This window comes from Muntiacus reevesi, chromosome X, assembly GCF_963930625.1.
Source record: "Muntiacus reevesi chromosome X, mMunRee1.1, whole genome shotgun sequence".
Lineage (NCBI taxonomy): Eukaryota > Metazoa > Chordata > Mammalia > Artiodactyla > Cervidae > Muntiacus > Muntiacus reevesi.
In genome coordinates, this window is record NC_089271.1 from 40,103,888 (window position 1) to 40,130,768 (window position 26,881).

The window sequence follows — 26,881 nt, forward strand, 5'->3', positions numbered from 1 at the left end:
ATTTTCACAGGGAGTCTAAGGGTTGTCATATTGAAAAAAGAAAGGAGAAAAAATACACCTATTACCACATTCAAATATATTAAAAAAGACAAACCCAACCAATTGCACCACAACCGGATGGAGGAACCCAGCTGACACACCAAGACAAGTCTGTGTGTAGGGAAGCTTGGGGATCAGCTCCTTTTACTTCAGGAGAGCCTGAACTGTGAGTATGTCTTGATTTCAACTGCATAAATGATCCTTTTTGAAGTTACATTTTGATGATCTGAATAATAAAAATGAAACCTGCTTCATGGGTGACTAGCAACGCTTTGCTTCCAGAACTCTGAGTAGACTGCTTGAAAAATACCACTGCCTTGACTTGACTTAAAATGAGGCTGTGTCTTCTTTAGGATATGCGATGTTTAAGATCATACTATCAATACGGTCATGTTGTTTGTACTATGTTTTGTATCCTGGACAAAGACTTGCAGATCTACTTGAATCGATTAAAAGTTATTTTCATATGCAACACACTTTATTTCCAGTGTATTATAAGTACCTTTTAAGTTATGTTGACTCCCTACTTTTAATGATAGTATTTTCTTTATTATATGGCTTCTATTTTATGGTCATTAGCGGACCAATTAAAATTTATGTTTCATGTTTCAGAGGTTACTATGGTGAATATTAGAGAAAAGAAAAAGCAAAATACACTTCAGTCAATGCACTTAAATTTTAAAAAATGTTTTAACCACAGTTAAATTGATAACAAAACCTTATGTACTACTAATAGTATTCTTTCCAAAATGACATGCTTTTTAATTTTCATTTTGTATGCAACAATTAGTGCAATTTTTAAAGCATGGCCTGAATGATTCAGTGGATATCACGTCAAACTACAAATGTGAAAGGCTGATAGCACTGCCAAATAGGTATGTATTTTCTATGTGATGTTTTCACAAACATAACCAAATTGCATTTTTATACATGAATTTATTATATGGCAAATAATTTTCACTGATATTTTGTTAGCTATAAATTCTGAAAAGCTTCAATATTTTTTAACATTTATTTTTGGTTGTGCTGGGTCTTTGTTGTTTTGTGTGGGCTTTCTCTAATTGTGGTGTGTGGGCTTCTCATTGCAGTGGCTTCTGTAGTTGCAGAGAACAGTCTCTAGGAACATGGGCTTCAGTAGTTGCAGCACGCAGTACTTGCGGCTTGCGGGCCCTAGAATGGGCAGGCTTCAGTAGTTGTGGCACACAGGCTCAGGAGTTGCGGCTCGGGGGCGCTAGAGCATGGGCTCAGTAGTTGTGGGGCATGAGTTTAGTTGCTCCGTGGCATGTGGAATCCTCTTGGACCAGGGACTGAACCTATGTCCCCTGCAATGGCAGGTGGATTCTTATCCTCTGTGCTACCAGAGAAGTCCCCCAAAACTGCATTTAAAAAGCTTTTGTACCCTGGAGGCCACAGTGGAATCTTGGGTCCTGCCCTCCAGTACAGAAGTTCCTGTAGCAGCCAGTTGAAAAATTAATGGCACGGAAAGGTGGTGCTAGCGGGTACAATGCAGCGCTAATAACAGGGTTGCAGACGTCAGGATTTGTCAAGTAATACCACTAAAAACCATTAACCGTCTACTATCAAAAAACCACAGTGACCACTTTACACAAGTCATAACTCACATCCACTGGGAAATTGGTCCACTCGGTGAGTGTAGTGATTTGTTTCTTATCTTCACTGGCCACTCTTAACAAATCAAGTAAGTAGTTTTGAAAACATCAGTAAATGGCCTTGGGAACAGAAAGGGACTGGCACATTGTAAAGGAGACAGAAATCAGCCATTAAGTTCAAAATGGAATCTAATCTGTTAATTCATTAATAAGTGACAACACTAGCCATTCAATATGGGCTTCTAAATGATGGATATTACTACTATTTTAAAAAATACATTCTCTTTCAGCTTGAAAATGCAGCAAAACAAGGAAGGTTTATTGCTGATCTTAACCAACTACTATTTATTTTATCTGAAGATTGGAGCTGAGGCAAATGGTTTCAGGCTTTGTGCAAAATGGCCTTCTAGAAACATCTTGATCATGGCTATCAGGCCTAGAAATAAGTTTGAAAAGATATACTTTTGGGGAAAATCTGCTCAGCATTCTGAGAATTTCAGCAAACTCTGAACTGACTGAGTTATTTTCATGAACATAGCAAACAAAAAGATTAGTACCTTTTTCAAAGAGTTAAATTTAGGTGACATAATTTTCCTTAAAATCGCTAGTGTGGATAATGTTAAAGGGATCATATCGAAGTACTGCTGACAGAACTCATCATTAATAAAGAAAATTCTGATCATATGGGATTAGGAGGAGCGAGGTTTGGTGAAACGGATCACTGGCTTTGAAAATCAGACGGATCTGTGGTCATGGGTAGCAATCATGAACATCTTTATTTTTCATTAATACCTCTATCACAAAGTTATTATAAGGATTATGTAAATGAAATAATATAAATGCGCTTATTAACACACTGCCTGATACACAGCAAATGCTAAATAAATATTACTTACTGATTCAGTCATCTAGCTCAAGGGTTCAATTCTGACTGTACATTAGAATGCCCTGAGAAGCTTTTAAAGGAAACCATTGCTTGGAGTCTATTCCAGACCAATTAAATCAGAAGATCTAGGGGAGGGGGCCAGGCATTGGTATCTTTAAAAAGCCATCAAGAGGATTCTAATATGTAGCCAGGATTGAGAGTTACTGAGAATCTCTTCTACAAAGTACCCGAGCATGGTAGTCTCAAAAAATCTGTGGTGCTAAGACCCTTACTACTTCCTAAGATAGACGGTTTCATTCTAAAAAAGTATTTCCTTAAAAGGAGACAACATCTGTTTTGGCATTTTCACTCACTGGTCCTTGTTCTGCTTTCGGGAGAGATACAACACAAGGTGAAATTCTTTTCTCCGTGGTCTTGAACGCATTCCCATCTCCAGATGCCTGTTTCCTTCCACTTGCTCCTTGCTCTTCCTCACTCCACCCCCCACTGGCTCTGTGGCCTTTTCTTGACAAATCCTGTGCTGCGGAGGATGAAACCCTATACTCAGGGGCAAACTTTATCAGCTGAGGACAGAACTGGATTAGTAGGACAGTCTTCATTTAAGACACTCCATAGGCATGAAGTCAACCAAGGACAGGTTAGTTTTTGTTGCAGCCACATCACACAATGGATATGGCAACTGCAGTCAACAGCAACTGTGTTTCTGTTAATGGAGGTAACACCTTTCCTGTACTTGAACAGTTGATTTTAATATCCACATGTAGGACTTCACAAACTTTTTGAGTAAATCCCCTTTCATTCAACAGTATTTATTGTGCTAAGCTCTTGGTACACAGAGGCAAATTAGGCAGACTTGTTTCCTAACTCTGTTGTTCAGTTGCTCGGTCATGTCCGACTCTTTGCAACTCCATGGACTGCAGCGTGCCAGGCTTCCCTGCTCCCTCACCATCTCCTGGAGTCTGCCCAAGTTCATGGCCCTTGAATCGGTGATGCCATCCAACGATCTCATCCTCTGTCGCCCTCTAATGGAGTTTAAAATATAGCAATGGAGAAAAGAAAAGAAAAAAAAAAAAACAAACCCCTCTACAGTTTTCAAAGTTAATTCAGCTATCTGAGCTCTCAAAATCACGTCACCTGTCATGCCTCAGCTCACTTTCAACAGTGGCCATGAGCTGTTTCTACCTGAGCCTGTCATCTCCCTATGTGACCACATAACACAGGTCCCTCTCCAGGGCCCCTTCTCCTCTTCCTGGTAATCTACATTGCATGCTCAGCTCCATTTTTGGCAGCCTGCCATTCTTCCTAGATTGCCTTTTCCTTTTTAGGGTTTCAGATGACCAGAAACACGCCTGTAAGTTTCTAACAACTTTGTGAAATCTGGCTCCCTGCAGTTGAGACACACAAAAGACTGGACTCAGTCCTCTTGCCTCCCTCCCTCTGTTGTTCTGAGCCCTGCACTCTGGGGACAGGCTGTCACCGGGGATTACATAACTTCCTCTTCACCAGTCAGTTCCCCTTCCGAGGATCCAATTTCCCTCTTCACAAGCATTTAAACTGGAATTTCATGCTCTACTAAAATGGTTTCTTCTGGATGAAATTATGGGTAGAGTTTTAAGAAGGGCTAAGTTTTTTCAAATGTTTTTCTCTGTGTATAATGTCAAGTCAGGAAATGAATTATGGCAATTCAAATCTACTTTATAGCATTCAAAGTTTGAATGCACACTCCTGCAAAGATATTTTCCGAGAGCAGGGTCTCTGTCATATTCACCTTCATTTTACAAGCAGTATTTAGGAGGTGCTAGGGCTTCCCTGGTGGCTCAGAGGTTAAAGCATCTGCCTCCAATGTGGGAGACCCGGGTTCGATCCCTGGGTCGGGAAGATACCCTGGAGAAGGAAATGGCAACCCACTCCAGTATTCTTGCCTGGAGAATCTCGTGGACGGAGGAGCCTGGCAGGCTATAATCCACGGGGTTGCAAAGAGTTGGATATGACTGAGCGACTTCACTTCACTTCAAGAGTAAAGAAACATCAACAACTTCAGATATGCGGATGATACCACTCTAATGGCAGAAAGCGAAGAGGAACTAAAGAGTCTCTGGACGAGGGTAAAGAAGGAGAGTGAAAAAGCTGGCTTAAAACTAAATATTAAAAAAAACTAAGATCATGGCATCCGGCCCCATTACTTCATGGCAAATAAAGGGTGAAAAGGTGGAAGCAGTGACAGATTTCCTCTTCTTGGGCTCTAAAATCACTGTGGATAGTGACTGCAGCCATGAAATCAGAAGACATTTGTTTCTTGGCAGGAAAGCTATGACAAACCTAGACAGTGTGTTGAAAAGCAGAGACATAACTCTGATGACAAAGGTCCATAAAGTCAAGGCTATGGTCTTCCCACTGGTAACGTACCATTGTGAGAGTTGGATTGTAAAGAAGGCAGAGTGCAAAAGAATTAATGCCTTTGAACTATGGTGCTGGAGTCCCTTGGATAGCAAGGAGATCAAACCAGTCAATCTTAATGGAGATCAACTCTGAATACTCGCGGAAGGACTGATGCTGAAGCTGAAACTCCAGTATTTTGGTCATCTGATGTGAACAGCTGACTCAAAGTCCCTGATACTGGGAAACATTGATGGCAGAAGGAGAAGAGGGTGTCAGAGGATGAGATGGCTGGATGGCATCACTGATGCAATGGACATGAACTCCCAGAGGGGAGATGGTAAGGGACAGAGGGGCCTGATCCATGCTGCAGTCCATGGGGTCACAAAGAATCAGACACGGCTGGGCAACTGAACAACAACAGTGGTAAACAACCTGCCTGCCAATGAAGGAGACATAAGAGATGCAGGTTTGATCCCCAGGTTGGGAAGATCCCCTGGAGAAGGTAATGGCTACCCATTCCAGTCTTCTTGCCTGGAGAAACCTATGGATAGAGGAGACTGGCAGACTACAGTCCATAGGGATGTAAAGAATCAGACATGACTGAAGCGACTTAGCACTAGATATTCACCAAAACGAAAATAATCAAAAGGTGGTGTTTTAAATCTGTCACTGAACACTTGTATGTGCCAGGGTAAACAAAAGAACAGTTTTGTTGTTTGTAGAATGCATTTCTTTCATTTCTACAAACAAAAAAACTAAGGCTTAGAAAAGGTTATTTTACTGACTGAAGGTCACAGAGTTAGTTAGGTCTCATTTTGATATGAGACCCTGAATGTCTGTTGCACCTGCTAAGAAGCTTCTGTAATGAAGTATGGCAGTCATTCTAAGAAAGAGATGCAATGAGACCCCCTAGAATCCTATCCTCCCATCTTCTCTTTATGATGACCTCTCAGACTGAGCTCTTCAGAGCTGCTGATGCCCAACAAAGAGCAGGTAACAAATAGCATTGCTAACATTGTCTGCTGCCACAGACAAGTGGAATTCACACACTACCAACAGTCCTAAACGCCCTAGCCCACAGACTATGTAAGCTGCAGGCACTTGCTTTCAAAATCTTGGATTGCACGTCCTCTATCCTATTTACATTTCCACTCTATGCTTCTAGGTCAGCGGACTCTCCAATCTGACTCTCTGGCGGCCATCATCACCTGTCTTGGTTTTGTTTGGTTACTTTGCTCTCCTGTGCAAATGTTGCGAGTCTACCTAACCAGGCAAGTGTTGTGCTCTATTGGTCTGTTACATTAATTGCACACCCCTGTAGGCTAGTGATTTTAATACCTTCAATGAGGTGTTAGATTGAAAAAGAAATTTACGACCCTTTCCTCTATTTCTTGGAGAAGGGGATGGCAACCTACTCCAGTATTCTTGTTTGGAGAATTCCTTGGACAGAGGAGCCTCATGGGCTACAGTCCATGGGTCACAGTCGGACATTTTTTTACAGTGTCTGAAAAATCAATCATCTACTATTTGTGCAAAGTCAGACACGACTGAGCAACTAACACACCTCTATTCCCACTGTGGAATGAGAGACTGCCACAGTCTGTCACATACTACATGGCAATAGGTGCCAAAATGAATGAATGAATGCCATCTGTGAGGGAAAGAGTCAAGGCAGGAAACTGGACAAGGGTCAGCAGTGGGTTCAGTTCACTCATGTCTTACTCATGTCTCACTCATGTCTTCACTTTCGGGAAACTGACAACTCATCTTTGAAAAAAATGAGCTGTCGTCTCTATCTTCATTTCTTTTCCCATCCCAGTTTCCCCAAGAAAAGACAATTCCATAGTTTAGTTGATTTTAATATAATAACAGACCTTGAACACTGACCAGAGGATAGAAAAGGTTCGTGCAGGATGCTCCAACAGCTTCTACACTATGTGCTGCTTGTCTTGTGATACCATAATGCTCTCACATACATTGTGCAGATATCCACATGGTCCAAAGTAGGATAAAAGAAAAGTTTCTCACAGTGTCTGAAAAATCAATCATTTACTATTTGTGCTTTGAGCTAAATTAATTGTTACAAAAGTAACAAACGACTCACTCAATGTTTGGCATTCTGTTGTAGGAAACATCTGAGGACATAAAAGCTACACTCAAGGAACATGTCCTTTTAGCACCTTCACTTTTTGATCCCTACAGAAGAGAATGAGAAATCAGATGGTGACGATGATGACAACTTCAGTCAGCAGCTGGTCTTGCTCCTCCAAAGGAGTGCACTTTAATCATAGCGTCCAATCGCCATACAACTTCTCAGGAGCATCAAATTTTACTGCCTGCTCCATGGATGAGAAATTACTCTCTAGTGTGTTAATAACATTTTACTCTGTTATTTTCATCATGGGGCTGGTTGGAAACATAATTGCCCTCTATGTATTTCTGGGTATCCACCGCAAAAGAAATTCCATTCAGATTTACCTACTCAATGTAGCCATTGCAGACCTCTTACTTATCTTCTGCCTCCCTTTCCGAATAATGTATCACATTAATCAAAACAAGTGGACACTAGGTGTGATTCTTTGCAAGGTTGTGGGAACACTATTTTATATGAACATGTATATTAGCATTATTTTGCTTGGCTTCATCAGTTTGGATCGTTACATCAAAATTAATCGGTCTATCCAACAACGGAAGGCATTAACAACCAAGCAGAGTATTTATGTTTGCTGTATAGTATGGATAGTTGCTGTTGCTGGATTTTTAACTATGATCGTTTTAACCCTTAAGAAAGGAGGTCATAATTCCACAATGTGCTTCCATTACAGAGATAAGCTCAATGCAAAAGGAGAAGCAATTTTTAACTACGTTCTTGTGGTAATGTTCTGGCTAATTTTCTTACTAATCATCCTTTCATATATTAAGATTGGCAAGAATCTATTGAGGATTTCTAAAAGGAGGTCAAAATTTCCGAATTCTGGTAAATATGCCACTACCGCCCGGAATTCCTTCATTGTGCTTATCATTTTTACTGTATGTTTTGTTCCCTACCACGCCTTCCGATTTGTCTATATTTCTTCACAGCTAAATGTGTCATCTTGCTATTGGAAGGAAATCGCTCACAAAACCAATGAGATCATGCTGGTTTTCTCATCTTTTAACAGCTGTTTAGATCCAGTCATGTATTTCCTGATGTCCAGTAATATTCGCAAGATAATGTGCCAGCTTCTTTCTAGACGATTTCAAGGGGAAGCGAGCAGGAGTGAAAGTACTTCAGAATTTAAACCAGGATACTCCCTACATGATACATCTGCCATGGCTAAAATTCAGACTACTTCTTAAAGCACTTATGTTGAACATATGAAAAAGTGATAAAATGCAGCCTAATTCCCTGAAGAACAAAAAATCATGAAACAAAGCTCAGGTCTTCCTGAAGTTCTTTGCTTATCTGTGATATTTCATTTGCTTAATTGTAATATATTTCAAGAGTAAGCTTACAGTCATCACTGGAGTACATCTGTATATAAAATCTTTTACAAATATATTGTTAGGCTAATGCTGTTAACATAGATTATAAAATTAACTGAAATTTATGATTTTGACTATAGAATAATGAAAGAAAATGTCATAGTTTCTCAAGTCACTAAAGTAATTATTCAAAATCAAGTACTGAATACTAATTTAAAGTGTGTTTAACAGTTAACTGATTTGAGGACTGACTTAAAATGTCAGAAAATATATGTTCATTGTCATTTGAAAAGCTTGTATAATTTGCCACTGTATTCATTTATGTCTAAGCCTATCAACAGATAAAATGATAATTAATAAAATTCTAACAAAAATGAAATCAACCCATTATCTATCACTCCTTAGATAAAATGGAAATAATTTAAATGCTGTACAGTAAAAATCAAACAATAGATGAGCTAAAATTCAATAACCTAGCTACAGGACTTAAGACTGCAACTTACTTAAAACAGATTTATTAGCAATTTAGCCATCTTGAACCACACAGTTTGGTAAAGTATAATTAAAGATGCGTATACCATATGAGCCAGCAAGTTCACTGCTAGGTATACATCTTACAGAAGCACTAAAAACATATACATAAAACACATGTAAAGATGCTCACTGACCTACTGCTCATAATATTCAACAAATGGAAACAACCTAAGTATGAGTATGCATCAGCAAAGGAATGGAGAAAGAAACTACATCTGCATGCATCAACATGGAGAATTCTCAAAAATAACACTGAATAAAAACCAAAAACTGCAAAGGGTATGTACCATATGAAATGATTTATGTAAAATACAAAACTATGTTCATATTCTTTACAGATCTGTACATATGCAATAAAAATATAAAACATATGTGGTAGCCTGTGTGGTGGTACATGAGTGTTATATTATTTCTTGTATATATCTCAGTGTTTGAAATATTTCATAACAGTACAGAAAACCTGTAGAACACAATTAAAAGGAGCAAATTCTGAAATTTTCATGTACATTAAAAAATAACTAGAGAGTAAACTAAGAGAAAGGGCCCTTATATACTTTTGAAAAATTTATTTTATTGAAGTATACTTGTACATTCTTTTTCACATTCTTTTGCATTATGGTTTATCATAGGATACTGAATATAGTTCCCAGTGCTATGTAGTAGGACCTTATAAATTTTTTATTACTTTGCTTTGACAACATCAACAAATACCAAACTGAAATTGAGTAAGTATGACAATACTGATTTCCTTTCATGTTCTCAAAATAAATTTTTTTTACATTGTTAGTAAACACTTATATCCCTATGTATCTCTATTGTAAACATACAGTTTGAATGGCTAAATTACATTATCTATTATTATTACTAGTTAAGGAACATTAAAAGTAACATATATGTACTCATAATTCTAGAAGCTTTCTCATTATTTATATTAAATGTGACAATTCCTATAAAGCCTTGCACAATGGCAATCTCAAAGAATAAAAAAGTATACCAAGTCAATTCTTGCTATAATATTTGTGTCAAAATAAATCTTGATAAAAGTCAACCTATCTATAAGCTCGTAACAACAGATGTTATAGTAACCTGAATCCTTATAGTAACCTATACACCTTACAGTAACCTGAGTCCTGTAGAATATTTCTACATTTTTAGAAAAACTTGCTAAAGTTACCAAATTTGAAGCTATTTATTATATATAACCTTCTATTTCTTATTGAAATACTGTCCCTAGCTCCCCCAAGCCAAGGTTTAGTTCTAGAATCATACAGAAGAGGGAAATGCAGAAGTATATACTTATCTTCACCTTGCAACAGATCTTCAGAACAAGTCTCTAAATAACATCTCACATATGCAAAACCAAACAAAGGTAAAATTAACTGCTTGGTTGCAAGAGTAAGACCTAAACGCTGAGTATTGCAGTTAGCTTTGGAAAAGTTATTCTGTGCAGAACTGGGTTTGATGTCAGTTGAATTTCTATGATCAGGTCAATAGAAGAAGAAAATGATGTTCTAGTACAGAAGGTTTTATTTTCAATTTCTTTTAAAAATAGATTCTTCAGTCCTGCTGATATGAAAGTAGAACTAATATAATTACAGCTCTGTGAAGGAAAGCATTACTGAAAGCTATCCACAAGAGAAAAATAGCATGAAATAGAGTTTTCTCAACAGGCAGCCTGGATTCTGCAGAAACATATTAACAGGCTAATTATTTTCTAGTTTTTTGAAATATGAATGGAAACTTCTTTTACCAGATATTAAAATTGATTCTTATCCTTTATTAATGATGGCACTGCATGGAGCACATGCAAGGTTGCACTTAACAGTGGAGCAGAGCTCACATCTCTTATGCAGACCCTCAATGATACATAAGATTACATGCCAAATTAACCTCTCAAAAGGGTAGAAGCAGGAACAAATCAGAGGGCAACCCAAGATTCTCGATGTGCAAGAATCTTGTAAGGTGGGTTTAAAACTTTTCTGGGTGACTTTGATACACTTGCCTCCTTCAGAGAGAATCCCTGCAGATAAAGATGACATCCTAAAAAGCATTGGGGAAGGAAGAAATCATAAATAGTGCTGCACTTATTGAAAATAGTGCTGTGCTTATTTAAAAGAAAATAAAAAGCCAACTTAGAGAGGGTTGGATGGCATTGACAATGGACATGATTTTGAGCAAACTCATGGATGGTGATGGACAGGGTAGATGGTGATGGACAGGGAAGCCTGGCATGCTGCAGTCCATGGGGTTGCAGAGAGTCAGACACGACTGAGCAACTGAACAAAAACAACTTGTATCACATCCCCCCAAAATTCCAAGTGGATCAGAGTTAAATGTAAATAATGAATGCATTAAAACACTAACTCATCTGTGGAAGGGAGAGGACTCCCTATTAATAAAATAGAAATAACAATAGGGAAAGATGCATAGTTTTGACTTTAAAAAGTAGACTTTTTTTGGGGGTGTCAAAAACCGTAAACAAAAATAAAAGCTAAAGCACAAAGTGGGAAAAATATTCACAACAGATATGACATTTACTGGAGAGTCTTTTATGTCAGGCACCAAAGGATACCATAAACTTCTAAAGAAACTTGTATTTTTGATCAGAACAAAGTGATTGAATCTCAGCATACAATCTGAATTATGTCAACTTTGTTGAGATAGAAACTCTCACAACGGATGATACAGTATCCTTTTTCATAGCTACTTGACCCAGTTGAGAACACAGTTCCTCTAAATGCCTGCTATTGTGCCTCAGTTCAGTCGTGATTTTCAAATTTAAGATGTGGAGGGCTGGTTTCATGGTGGCTTCACAATAGACCCTATGGTAAAAAGGAAGTGCTAGGTTTGTTCTAAACTTCTATTTTGCCCCTTCAAGTTCACATGCAAGGGAGTGGGAAGCAAGGTATTGAGTAAAATATATTTGGTGATGTGCCTTTTACTGTGCTGGGTGCTTGACATGCATTAATATAATTTAATCCTAATTGCATTGTGATGGAAGTATCAACTGTATTCTTTATATGAGGCGATGCAAGTTGGTAGACTTTTATTCCATAGGCACTGTCTCTGCTAAAACACTGCTTTTCATTTTGCATTTTATTTTGCCCAAGCAAAACGGTAATGACTGAGATGTCTTCTGTTATTAAAAAAACACATCATACATGGGCATTACCATGCAGTTAGGGCAAAAATTCTGCTATTACTCATCAAAAGTATGTGATATAAAAAAACCAACATCTTAAAAAACTAGTTTTCTAGCTATCACACATTCATACACTCTGTAAAAGCTCTGCCTGAAATATGGATGATAAAACAGTACAAAAGCAGGTTGAATAGAAGGAGAAAAAAAGAAATCAAATTAAAGCATCTCACCCTTATTAATTTTGCTTCTAGCCCAGGAAATGCACAAAGAACCATCCTAAGATGAGCTTTGGAAAAGGTTTCTAATTATGGTTTGGATGCAGGTATTGATGATGTACAGAATCTCTTTTTTGCTTTAGTAAGCCATACAAGCTATTCCAGGGGCAACAGTGAACTGTTAGTTATACTCTGGTTTGGTAATTCCACATATACTCTTCTTTTAGGTATAAAATAGTTCAAACATACAACAAAGCAAAAATACAAAAATACAATGTAACAGGCAGCTAAGCACCCATTAGCTAAATTGTGCAGATGTCAAATGTTTGGGCTCTACTCACTTAACTGTTTTCTTTGTACCTATACATAATCTAAGAAGATATACTAGAGCTCATCTCGAGGTAGCTGCTTGCCTAAAATTAGTGTATATCTCTCTGGTGTACATGTTTACCCTATTATAACATACATAAGTGGTACAAATAACAATGTACATTAGCTTTTGTTTTAAAAATTTACACAAACAGGATCTTACTAATACACCTTTTTGGAACTTTTTTCACTCCAATTGTGTTTATGTGGATATATGAAGGTCCCCCTCATTCATCTTCACAGATGCATAGTGTTCACTGTGAGAACAAACAACAGTTTGATTCTCCATTTCTCCTAACAATGGGTCTTTAGGTGGTTTCCACAGTTTCGTTATTAGAAACCACCTTCAAGTGAAGTCTCCTGCACGCATGTGTGGACATTTTCTATGGCTGACACCTAGAAGTAGAAATGCTTGGTTGTAAAGGGTATACACATTTTCATTTTATTTCATTTGTGACGAACTGCTCTCCAAAGTGATGTTTATCAGTTTATACACCTATTCCACCACTAGCAAGATGAGAGTGCCTCTACCCACATCCTCACCAATAGTTGGTTTTATCAGATTTACTAACTTTTGCCAATCTGAGAGGTGTGAAATGGCATCTCCCCAGGGTTTTAATTTGCATTTCCTTGATTACAAGTGAAAAGGAGCAGCAGTATCTCACGATTTTCTTTGCCCATTCATGTTTCTTCTTGGGTGAATGATCTATTCATATCTACACCTCTTTCCCTTTTCCCTATAACGAGTTGCCTGTATTCTTTTTTTCTTTCAAATCATTGACCTAATTCTTTAGATATTCTGTATACCAATCTTTGGTTCTTTATATGGGTTGCAAATAACTTCTACCAGTCTGAGACTTGTCTTTTACTTTGCTTATGTTTCTTCTGCCAGTCACCACAAGGAAAGGAAGACATTTTCTAATCAATAAATCTAGAGGAACCCTGGCCTTCTGGAATACAGACACCCTTCAAGGACCAAGCTAAAGAATTTGTAGATGAAACGATCTTATAATCAGACAGCTTAGCATTTCATTCAGATATAGTACACAGGAGTGCAAATGAGGTGTCCTTTGAGAAGCAAAATGTTTCCTGAGTGTTAACCTACAAAATTCAAACATGTTAGTATAGACATGCAAATTATTTTAGGGGGATACAAAGTCTCCTAGACCAGGAGTAGATCTGTTAAATGTATCAACATATTTAAAGAAAGAACTGGCCATTCACTAGCAGGTGAGAGAAACTTGGAAGAAAATGTGAGGTGGAGACTATGAAGATGTTGGTATTGCCCATCCAGACAGAGTTCAGGAGAACAGTCTTAATCAGTGGACCAGGAATATTATCACCCCACTGGTAAGGCCACAGCAAGGATTATGGTGGGGCTGGGTCCAATTGATCTTCTTAGCCTAGTGACATTAAATATGAGATAACGAACTAGGAGGCAGCATAACAGGTTCATAGGGCAGCTGCTGCAACCAGACTGACTGAGTTCAATTTCTTGCTTCACCACTTACTATATAACCTTGTACAAGCTCTCTTTCCTCTACTGAGAAAACAAGAACAATAGGAATACCTAACTCATAGTGTTATGAAGGCTAAATGAATGAATACATGTTCCTGGCCGTTAAGAAACAGTCAATGTATGTTACTGAAATACTCAAATGCCAAAAGAAAGACAGGGGAAATATACAAAATGGAATGGTCAGAAGCTTAAGATAAACATCAGAACTAGGAAAGATACACAGTGGAAGCTGACTTGGGCCAAATGAGGTGGGGAAAGCACTCAGAAAGGGCAATTGAGCTTTCACCAATAACAGCAAAGTCCAGGACAAGAGCTGTGCAGACCTGTGCTATTTTGTACTGGTCAGAGCCATATTCTGAAACTTGAGCAAGTAGCAGAACAGAGGATGCTAGAAAAGGGGCGATTTGCAAGAACGGGATTATTAAGCCTTAAAGCAGAAGACTAAAGGAAAGACAGAACAAAACTGTGTGTGTGCGGGCACGGTGTGTGTGTGGCCTCTGAGAGATAGCAGAAAGAGGACCAGTGAAGGACAGGAGCTGCAAAAGCAGCATGTTTCACCTGACTGTAGAATAGGAAGCCAGTGAGTTATCTGCTAGTAGAACTATTTCATTATAGCATGGATCCTCAGTAGGCTGGGAAGGCAGCATTTTGAGCATTTAATAAGGTTTGGATCTGATGTTCTTAAGATCTCTTTGACAGTTTTGGTTTTGCCTTCATAATGAGTGGTAACCAGGGGCCACCGGTGTCGGTCCATCAGGCTGTGCCTGTATAGTCATGCCCTCGGGCTCTTCAGATTGTGAGGCTGAGGCGGGGCGGTGCAGAGGAAGGAGGCTGCTTGCTGTATGGTCAGTGGTCCCCAAGCAGTTTTCCAGAACTTTCTTTTGTTCATTCATTCGTTAATATTCACTGCTAGAGAGACTGCTTAAACTCTATCTAAAATAAATTGCTGGATTCTGGGAGTTTTGTGACATTTGTTATGTTAGGCGCTCATTGTAGGGTAAGGGAATTAGAGAAGGCGAGGTTTGGAAAAAGAACGAGCCTGGCACTTTACAGGAACAGATCACCTTTAATGAGGTGAGAAGGGGCAGCAGTCAGATTAGTGAGGTGTTGCACTAACCCAAGAAAAGAGTGAGTATATATAGGCATATATGTGGAAATCTACTGTCTTAAGGAGGCCTGTTCTTCTCCAAGGTTGTTCAGGTCAGTTATCTCTTAAATGGCTGGGGCAAGGAATTCTGGAGATTGGCCAGAGGCTGGGACTGGCTGGGAGCTGGGTGTAATCAACCTTAAGGTCCATTTTTTTCTTGGGGTGAGAGAGTTCTTTGTTTTGCATAGAATGGTGGGGAGCACCTGGAGGGGAGTTTTAACTCCAGGCTATTTTGAGCCTTGTAACTTTCCTTCACTTGGGTCTTTGCTTTGTTACTGTCACTTGGCTTTGTTATGTGTAAGCAGAGTGGTTGAACAGGTTACCACCTTGCATCCTGAACTGGAGGACAAGGCACCTTCACTGTACAACTGGCTCAATGGTATAAACTCAGGTGGGAATGGGAATCACTCTGATGGGTGATTATTTTTAAATGTTATCCAGTGGCAAACATCTGGACTAAAAGATCTAGATGCCTTCCTTTAACACGGCTGGTAATGCTGTTACAGGCCCTTTCCTGTTAGACAAATTTTCTTTCTGTTTCCTACCTCTTCTCACGTTCTATCCCCTACCAGGGCCTTCTAGCACCCCCAATACCCTCAACTCTAATTCTTTCCTCTCCTGTACTCAGCAGCACCTCTTTCTCTTCCCCAGTTGAGTTTTATCTATTTTCTGACTTTCTCTTTGAATTGCCTTTCTCACAATGTAGTGTCCTCTTATGTGTCCCCTGATCTGTCGGAAGCAGAAATGCTTCATTATTTGGGTGGAAATTTGGTTTGTACTCAAAAGAAAAACACTGTTTCCGCTATATTAAAAACAACTTTCAGCTGGTTGCAAAGGGAACTGATGAGGTTTGCATGCATGTTCATATTCAGTTCCCCTTTGTGGCCAGTGAGACTTGAAAAACACTGGAACACACAGGGTCAGCTCTTGTGCAGACTGATGATAGGGTTCCAAATATATGTGGCAAGTGGTGAGAGGAGTCAGCTAAATAAGTAAATGAGGGTCTCATGCTCTGTCAGCTGGCATTTGTGATCCAGCAAATAACTAAGCCTCCAGTAATAAGTACAACCTAGCATGGTGGACAGAACGCTACAAGAGGGGCAAGCTAGACTAATCATCTTTCCATATCCTTTTAGGCTCTAGTATTGGACATACCCGGGGCTTCCCCGATGGTTCAGATGGTAAAGAATCTGCCAGCGATGCAGGAGACAGGGGTTCGATCCCTGGGTTGGGAAAATCCCCTGGAGCAGGGTGTGGCAACCCACCCCAGTATTCTTGTCTGGAGAATCCCATGGACAGAGGAGCCTGATGGGCTATAGTCCATAGGGTCGCAAAGAGTCAGACATGGCTGAAGTAACTTAGCAGGCAGGCAGGCATTGGAGAGATCATGTCCACTTTACTGATTCCTAAGATTTTGATGCTCACTCTTGCCATCTCTTGCTTGACCATGTCTAATTTACCTTGATTCATGGACCTAACATTCCAGGTTCCTATGCAGTATTATTCCTTAAAGTCCACTGGACTTTACTTTCACCACCAGACACATCCACAAATGAACGTTGTTTCTGCTTTGGCTCAGCTGCTTCATTCTTTCTGGGAGTTTTTAGTAATTGCCCTCCACTCTTAGGATCCACTTCTTACAATCAAGTTAGCAGAAACAGACTTTTCCTCTAGCTTTACTGAAAAGCTAGATTAGTTCTAGAAATAGAAAGGAGCTATTTACAGAGGATAAAAAGTACAAAGTAAAGAGTATGGATACTTTCAATACACCTCTTTATAGAAGAAATGAGCAAAAGAAAATGACAGCTCCAAGACTGAAGCAAGGCACAGTGGGTATGTCTTTGCAAAGTAAAGTTTTCTTTTTGGATGTTATCCAAGAAACAATGGACTCTGAGGTACGCATACTATATTAATCCTTAAGGAAGAGCCACTGTATTGTACTTTGAGGGAAAAAATATAAAAATCTAGTTAGAACATTGCTGTTGCAAGTGCATTAAAGAAAAGATGGTAGATTAAAATTCTCTGCAGCTCTTCCCATCCAGAAGTGGAGTCCTTGCCCATCTCTTGAGTCTGAGCAGGTACTGTGACTTGCTTTGACCAAGAAAATGTAGTGGACATTGTATGGCATCTGAGCAAAGCCTTAAGAGGCCTCGCAGATTCCAGTTTTGTGCTCCTGGAACCCCGAGACCACCACAGGGTAAATAAATCCAGGATGAAAAATTACATAGAGAGAGATACTTAGCCTGTACTACCATCTCAGCTGAGGCTCCAGACATGAGTGAGGCCATCGCGGACCACTGAGGCTCAGATGAGCTATCCGATAACGAAGAAGTTGCATGAATGACCCCAGAACAAATTGCAGGATTGAGAGTGAACCAATGGTTGTTGTCAGAAGTCACCAAGTCTAGGCGTGGTTTGGTATGTAGCAGTAGATAAATGATGCACATAACATTAAAAGTATGTATGCCATTAGACAACAAATATAGTAAGTAATTTCACTGACAAAAAAGACAATGCCTTAAATTATTTTGCTTAAAAGTTGTGTTTGTGTGTGTGTGTGTGTGTGTGTGTGTGTGTGTATCTGGGTATGAAAGAGACAGGGAGAGAAATTTATTTTCCAAACCACTGAAGAGTGGGGATTGGAAGGGCTAGTGAAGATTTAGTAATGAACAATGTATTGACAGAGATAAAAACAAGCATATGCTGAGTGATGAGGCAACTGGTTAGGTGATCTCTTAAGAGGAAGGGATCTACAGAGTTTGTTAAGTAGACAGGAAGAAGTGCCTACAGGGGAGGGTCAAGGTAATTTCTCCTCTGCTTTCTTCATTAGGTAAAAGACCTTTTAAATGACATCGGTTAATAACATGATGTGATATGCTATTTTCATTACAAGCCTTTTAGTATTATTTGAGTTTACAAAACTATGTCCATGAATTGCTCTGATTAAAAAAAAGTTAAGAAAAGCTACAGATATGAGAAAAACTTTCATATAAAATGTCAGACTTTCTTTTTACCACTACGGTAATTGTAGTTGTGAATGACCTTATGAAGGTAACGCTTGTGGTAATCACTAGTATAAAGCAAAACAAAATCTCCAAAGGACATAGCCTATTAAAGACAGATGAGTGTCAATGGGTTTTCAGCTTAAGGACAGAAATCCATTGTCCTTACAATGACTTTTATCTTACCACATTTAAAGTGTTTTCCAGCTACGAAAATAAAGAAACTTATCATTTTCTCAGAGCTTAAAAAAAACCCTAAACTTTTAAATTGTTCTAATTTTCTAGCTGGAAGATAGTGCAAAGCAGGCAGCTTATGCTTCAACCTTTAACAGTAAAAGAGGTTTAACCAGGGCTGGTAGTAGATTGCCCTCTACTGGTCAAAGCATCACCAAAGAAATGATTCTCTACAGACTTTCTGTGTTAAAATTTAGGGTGGAGAGGGAAGTGGGAGGGGGGATCGGGACAGGGAATACATATAAATCCATGTCTGATTCATGTCAATGTATGACAAAAACCACTACAATATTGTAAAGTAATTAGCCTCCAACTAATAAAAATAAATGGGAAAAAAAATTTAACTGTGGCTGCTTCTTTTCAATTTTCTCTACCAACTACTTCTGGCGATATGGAATTCCAGAGAACTTATATTTCCTGCCTTCAATATTTATGTGTAGGTTTATTAAAACAATACATTTTAGACTGGCTTTTGATGGAGGAAGAACAAGAGACTACATGGTAATATTAGAAACTATACCATACATAGTACAATTTGAGAAATATCTAATGAAACACCAACACTTGCTTAGAGTGATACCTTAAAATGACTACTTCAAGTCTAATATATCTCTGCCAGTAAAACATTATGAAGACACAACCAACAATATAAGAAATGATTCAGACAAGGATCACCAATGAATGCTAAAATCCACTGGGTAAAACGGGGAAAAATATATTTAGAGAGTCTCAAAATATGATACCCTCAGATTACTTATCAATTGCAAAGGGCAAAAGCACCAGTATAATGGAGAGTTGGCAGCAATTAATAAATGTCCAGATTGAAACCTGATACAGTTTTGGTCACCAGGGATATTTGGTCACCTTTACCTAAACAGTTCAGATTCTGGTAGCAGCGAAGAATATGGGATCTGAAGTCACACTATCAGTGACTTCAGTAATAGCCCTACAATATACCAGTTGTAGTACCATCAACAAGTTATTTATCCTCTATGGACCTAAGTCTCCTCACCTAGGAAATGACAGTAATAATGGTACCCATCTCAGAGATACTTTAATTAAATATAGCATAAAAATTAAATGAATTAATATAGATAAAAGCACTTCAGTGGTTATCATTTGTTATTATTATAAATTTCCTAAAAGTGGTTCTCAGGAAAGTTTGTTACTGCAATACTTGGGGCTCTTAATAAGAGAAAATAAAAATAGACACTAATAGGTATAAGGATGTAAGACCTTAGATACTCAACTCTTACTCATCTTCCTTTGACATCTTTTTTCCCCTTGAATAAAGATAGTGATACAGAGCAGCAGACTTACCCTCCAGACAATCTTATCTAGAAATTCCAAAGAAGTGACTGGTAATAAAATGACCAGGAACTGGTCTTTGGAAGAAAAGCGGCAATGATGAGGGTTCTGGGCACTGATACATGATGCCTTTTTAACTCCCTAAGTCTCACTGCAAGTCATAATCCAAGTCACTAGGGTATAGGTGTACGTATATATTTTATACCTGTGACAATAAAATGGCCTAAATTATTTTAAGAATTCTATCATCCAATATTCCATTTTCAGAAATTTTAGTCTACTTTTGGCTTTTCAAAGAACTTGAAAACAAAAAGGTAGGTAGGTTCTGAAGCATGATATGAACCAAAATTGACTGACTCAAAGATGTTGAAATTCAAAATTTGACTGTCCTCAAAAATATCTTTGCCTCATCTAATCCAATGCTGAAATTTCCCTCTCCCTAAAATCTGCTAATTTCCCATCTGCTTTCCAACTGCCCCCTCTGTGGAGATTCTCGTTCTAATGACTGCCACCATGTTTCGATGGTGTGCATTTCTAGAAGACAATGTACCCAGTACATTCAAGCGTATCTGGAAAGACAAAAGCCAAAGGTGAAGTGTAGTGAAACTCTAACTGGCAGTTTCATTTTATGTTTTGTCATTAGACCTTTCTTACAAAAGAAAAGAAAGAAAGTGAAGTCGCTCAGTCATGTCCCACTCTGCGACCCCATGGACTGTAACCTACCAGGTTCCTGTGTCCATGGGATTATCCAGGCAAGAGTACTGGAGTGGGTTGCCATTTCCTTCTCCAGAGGTAATCACTTTTCTGTGCTATTATACATTTCCACACTTTGGACTATAATTTCTGCTGTTTTTTTTTAAACAGTTCTTGAGGGAAATACTCCCAAGCCAGCTTGTAGCAGCAAGTAGAGGATCTTCACACCCTGATTAAGGGTGAGATGGCCAATGATTACAGTTGCTCATGGTAGATGGTGAGGCCTGAGCACAGTGCAACTGGAGACAGAGACAGGGCTGTGGTCAGACACCACATCCTGAAGAGAGCGGGGACCTCAGAGAGCCTTGAACAAACCACAGCTTTGAGTAACAGGTCTCTGTTTCGCTCCTCCTAAAGGTAACTGCTGGCTCGGGTGTGCGGTGAACTGGATAAAGGCTTCTACTGCCCCCTCACCCCACTCCCCCTTAAAGAAATAATTACCTTTTGAATGTGAAGTTCTAATGTGGACCACATAAGGCATGTCTTCTCTTACTGCACACCAGCCTCCCAACGCCCTGAGCTTCTGAGTCATCAGAGACAGGGCTTTAAAGACCCACTGTTGCCATTTTAGAAGACACTAACTGGTAGGTCAAAATAACTGTCTAGTTTAAGCACAATGCTGCAGGTATGACTGAGCTGTCTTGTATCCTCTGGGTTCTGGCTCTGAGGCAAGTTGAAAAGGGACCCTGTCCTAATCCCAGTGATCCGCCAAGAAGGCTCTTATATACCCCTGCTGAATACAGCTCACTGTGGATTGTCAAACTGCACTGGAACATGCCTGCCCTTTGAACATCTAACATCTCAAAAGCAGGAAACTTCATACATGGCAGGACTTACACTCTGGGGAATTACTCTAATACCTCAAGGAGTAAATCATAAGGGTCAGAGCAGAACACTGAGGAAGCCAGTATTTGGCAGAGGATATAGGAAGTAATTAGAATGGTTAGGCAAGAGCATTTAGACTTGGAAACAGAAGCAGAACTTTGAAGAAGAGAAGCATGGGAAAGATGAATGAGAAGCAAAGAAAACTTTAGGTGACCTAAATGAGAAAAGTCCAAGGGGCCACTTTGACAGAGAACTTGCAGCTCTTGACATTTCTGCCTAAGCTATATTTCTGGTAATTCTCTGACATCCACACCTTTTACCAATTGCATGAATACTGCCCAGTGTCTTAGAAAAATATAAATAAAAATTTCCTTCTGTTTCTATTAGGGAACTCAAAATCACTAAAATCATAAAGACTTTATACTGATATTGATGGAATAAAAATTAGCTTAATGAAGTCCAAAGTTTTCCAAGAAAGAATAAAATTGGGCTTGAGTTCTCCCAGTCAATTCTGCTACCTCAGAGTCTAGAAACCCTGTCTATGAATAAAAGTATTGAAAACTTGACTCTAGTTTACTTACCCTTATTGACTCTAGAGAAAAACCAGTAATTGCCAAGGCAGAGGGTGAGGTTGGAAAAAAAAAACCCCAAAAACCCAAACATGTGCCTTAAAGTAAATTTACTAGTTGTGCTGCCTTGGGCATGTTATACTTCTTCAGTGACCTCCATACACTACTGGAAACACAGCAGGAACGCCAATAAACATTTGTGAAATGAATTGCACTGTTTAAGAAAACTACAGAGCATTAAAAAAAAATCAAAATAGAGGAAGAAAAGGTGAAAATTACACCTATCCAGGCATTCTTGCCAGATAAATTATGTCATCTGACTATCATTTTAAGCAGTACTTCTGACTCTTCCTTGGTTCAATGGTTGATTGCCATCTGTGGTAGCCAACATCCAAGATGGCTCCAAAGAACCATCACCTCCTGATATTTATACCTCCCACACTGAATCACTGCTGGCTTTAGGCGACCAACAGAATACTGCAGAAGTGATGGTGTTGACTTTAGAAGCTAGATTTTTTTTAAAAAAGGCATTGAAACTATGGCCTTGTTCTCTTCAATTACTTGCTCTGTGAGGAGAGATGGCTACACGACCTTGGGCAACTTATGTGACTTTTCTGAGGTTCAGTTTTCCTCAACTATAAAATGAAGATACTTATTTCATAGTATTTATTTCACAGAGTATTGTGAAGACTAAATAAGACATACATGTAAAGCATTTAACAGGATGCCTGACACATAACAGGCTTTCATTAAATGAGGCTAATACTAGTGGTGGTGGTGATAGAAGCTGAAGTAGCAACAATTGATTGGATGTGAGATGTGAAGAAAAGAGAGGAATCAAGGATGATTCCTAGGTTTTTAGCTTGAATAAATGAAGAAGTGATGGTGTCATCTAGCTGAGTTTGGAGACAATGGAAGATAAGTTGTAGAGAGTAAGGACATTCTTCTTTCTTGGACCAAAGGTGCTTAACCCTCAAAAAGGTAATACTAAAATTATCTTTTGACCACTTATAAATAGGATTCCTTTTACATTTTTCTTCTCTAAACTATTTCAAACTGTTTTCTAAAAATTTTATTTATTAATTGGTAGAAAATTGCTTTACAATTTTGCGTTGCCGTCTGCCGTACAACAATGCAAAATCAGTCTATATATATATCCCTTCCTTCCCTCTCTCTATCCTACCCTTCTGGTCATCACAGAGTGCCAGGCTGGGCTCCCTGTGTTATTTAGCAACTTCACACTATTTCACACATGATAGTGTATGTATGTCAAAACTACTTTCTTAATTTGTCCCACACTACCCCTCTGCGTCTACAAGTCCATTCTCTACTAGGTTCATCAGTACCACTTTTCTAGATTTCATATATATGTGTTAATATATGATACCTGTTTTTCTCTTTCTGACTTACTTCACTCTGTAAAAGAGCCTCTAGGTTCATCCACCTCACTACAACTGGCACACATTCATTCCTTTTTATGGCCGAATAATATTCCATTGTATAAATTTACCACATTTCTTTATCCATTCATCTGTTGATGGACACCTAGACTATTTTTTGTTCTAAAAAGTTTCTTCCTGAAACATGAAAAATTGTTGAAATAAAAATGATAGGAATTCCCGAGGCCAGATTATTCTGCAATCAATGCCCATGTACCCCCAGATGAGTCACTGTTCTTAATTAAATGATGGCAAGCATTGCAAAGATGAATAACAGCAGAACAAAATCCAGACACTCAGGTAGTTCTCATTATTATTTTAAAGAGAAATATTAGCAAGCATTAGGGTGAATTTATCTAATCAACAAGAAATAAGATAAGCATGATGGGTTATGAGAAATGGCAAAGTATATTTCTTAATTTTAATGAAGATTGTTACAGATAACTGAAGTGCTTGAGCCTGATGAAATTAGATTGCTGTTCCCATCCTCAGACTCCCACTTGTTTAACTCTGGTACTTAGCATTCATTTACTTAATAGTCAATAGACTGATGAAACAATCCTATACATCAAGTTGGTTTCACAGTTCTTTACATTGTAATTTAACTATTGATTTTATTTGAAGCATATTTGGTCTTCAGTTCTGGCACTTTTCAGGATTTCCCAAATTCATAATGAAATGCTCCAAACAATGTACTGCCTTTAAATCGGAATGGAGGCAGCAGAGGACAATCTGAAGTAGAATGGGTTAGTCTACTGGGGAAATGGCAACCTATGCCAGTATTCTTGCTGGGATAATCCCACGGACAGAGGAGCCTGGTGGGCTATGGTCCATGGGGTCGCAAAGAGTTGGACATGACATAGCAACTGAGTGCACACACACACACACACCCCAAGGTGAGACCAAAACCTTTAAGTGTAGTCTGTGCTTACAGTGTACTGCTCTGGGCCTCACTTCTTTATCCCCCAGTTCTATGATATTTGATTCCAATAACCTCCTACAAGTAAAACAACTTTGAATTCTGCTTCCCTTTATTCACAATAAAGCTGAGTTGCAAATAAGCCACCTACAAATGATTTTACAGATAAGTTCGTACCAATATTTTAGAGGGTTACTATGGAATGGTTCCCTCTACCACTGTATTTTTATAAAAATAACTAGTCACGGGGACTAAACCTTTGAACTTAACTTCTGCCAAGCATGCTAATGAAGCTAAGTGAGGTGTAACCGGTTCATGAAATAATAATAAGGAAGCACAGTATATATATTGTCCACCAACTTCCTCCCACTATAGAAATAGAGAAATGAGCTTTTTTTTTGAGAAGGTAGTTGCTACATTCACCATAACTATCGAATTTCTTCAATACTGTGTTTAATTTCCTTTCTTCCCACTGTAGTTGGTGTCATGCAAGAATCTATTCTCCCTGAGTAAAACTGAAAGATAATGGAAGACTGATGATTAGAGAATTACAAATCTGAAATTGAGCATCACCATCCTGAACAACAGAGCCTTGGCTGGCATAAACTACTGATACAGGTAAGACTGATCACTCAGCTTGAGCTTAAAAGTTCACTCTTTATATAAAAACTCTAACAGGATTAAAATGTTTACATTTTAAAACTGATCACTAAGAAAGGTCAGCATGTTAATTATGTAGGTAACCGTAAGTAGCTAAAGTTAGAATTGTAGACGTCTTTCATTTGTCAAATTAGCAGAGGTACAATGTGTTACAGGATTGATTCAAGACAGGCAATCTGCTGAGTGGAACGCAGACTTGCACACATTTTCTAAAGAGCCATTCTGTATATATAACATATGATTGTTATTTGATTTCTTAAGCCTTATGGTTTCAACATTTTAGAAGATAAATTATCTAGCTGTTTTATAATCAAACTTTACTTTTAAAGGAGAGGTACATAGTAGATACAAGTTGATGTTTGGCAAGCTAAAGATGGTCAACTAGTTGTTGTTTGTTATACTGAAGGTTCCTCTAGAGTCTCAAGGTCATCCATCTGATAAAGCTAGCCTCTGTGAAGGTCTTTTTACCTCTCCTCTATTCTGAAGCATCTGCTAGGGTAAAACAGAAAAGCAAGACAATGGTAATGAACAAGATGATGACAGATACTCTTATGTGGTGGTCTAGCTTTTTTGTTTTTTAAAAAGAATACTATCCATTAATACAAAAGCACCACCTTTATAGATTTTAGTACACAATGCATTATCTATACAAGGCAGTAGCTAGTGTTTTTCTTTAACATCATCACAAAAGGAAGTTTCATTCCTTGTGTAATATAAACAACCACTTTGATCAGATAATTTTTTTCCTTAAGAAATAAACTGGCTAATTTCACTCTCTGATTTTTAAATCAATTCCCATTTGCCAGGCTGTACTGGACCCAGATAAAAACTCACTCTGAAACATATGCACCATTTTCTAAATAAAAATTGCAAAGCAACAAAATAACATGACAGACACTGGTAGACATTAAGGGTCTTAGTATTTGAACCTAGAGATACTCAAGCTTTCAAGCCTCTGAGTGAAGATGGGTTTAAAAAGTAATTTCAAAATTACAGTGGTATATTTTGGGAAAAATCCCTACTTTTACAATCTAAGATGCAAAAAATATAATCTGATTCTGAAGAGGGGTAAAGAGTAAAATATCCCTGAGGGGCTAGGAGCATATAGGAATCTCAGAAGGCACCGTACAGCAAAAAAATTTTGTGGTTATCAAAAGAGAGAATGAGAAGAAAAAACTGAGTATCCTTATTCTAGATTATAAAAGAGTGGAGAATGTGGTACTTAGAAATGTATGGTGAAAAATACAGAGAACTGAAGCACATTCTGAAAAGAGCTCATGGTTTTAATTTGACCAGAATCCAAAACCTTTTCTTATTTCCAACTACAAGAAAAATAAAGGAATGAGAAAAATATGAAAAGGAGTCTGTATGTGTACCTTTTGAAGCAAGAGACATTTAAAAACAAGACATTAAAAAGGCCAAATCATACCTCCATTTATACTGTGGTTAAAGTATCTTCTAAAAAACAAAAAAAACCAAAACACTTCTCTGAAAAACCAAGGTACTAAGTTACACACAAAGACACATGAGGGCGCTCTAACCAACAAGCAATAGCAACTACAGTTTGATTCAGAATTTTAAGCTAAATTTTTACTAAAAGTATGACAGATGAGCATTAAATACCTGAAATAAGAAATTACTGATGACATCCGGTAAGGACCCTGGTATCCTGGTGTCTATCCTTGGTCACTACATTTTTCTTCTGTTTAATTCAAGATCTTGCCTGAATGTTGATACAGAATTAAGTTTACTTTTGAAATATGAAAAGAGACTCTTCTAATAGTATTGGATTAGAGAGAAGCTATTTAGCCATGAAAAGACACCATTTTTAAAAGTATTTATGGACAATTAAGGTGGTAATTTGGAG

General features: G+C 38.3%; 2 protein-coding genes across 9 annotated transcripts in view; one reads left to right on the forward strand and one right to left on the reverse strand.

Moving 5' to 3' along the window:
- CASK (calcium/calmodulin dependent serine protein kinase) overlaps positions 1–26,881 on the reverse strand; it is a 369,874-nt gene that overhangs the window by 143,761 nt on the left and 199,232 nt on the right. The window lies entirely within an intron of this gene.
- GPR34 (G protein-coupled receptor 34) lies at positions 76–9,300 on the forward strand. The gene is made up of 4 exons (XM_065915573.1): positions 76–205; positions 830–914; positions 6,080–6,185; positions 7,043–9,300. Exon 4 carries the CDS (start codon positions 7,123–7,125, stop codon positions 8,251–8,253), a length of 1,131 nt encoding a protein of 376 aa, XP_065771645.1. The 5' UTR covers positions 76–205; positions 830–914; positions 6,080–6,185; positions 7,043–7,122; the 3' UTR covers positions 8,254–9,300.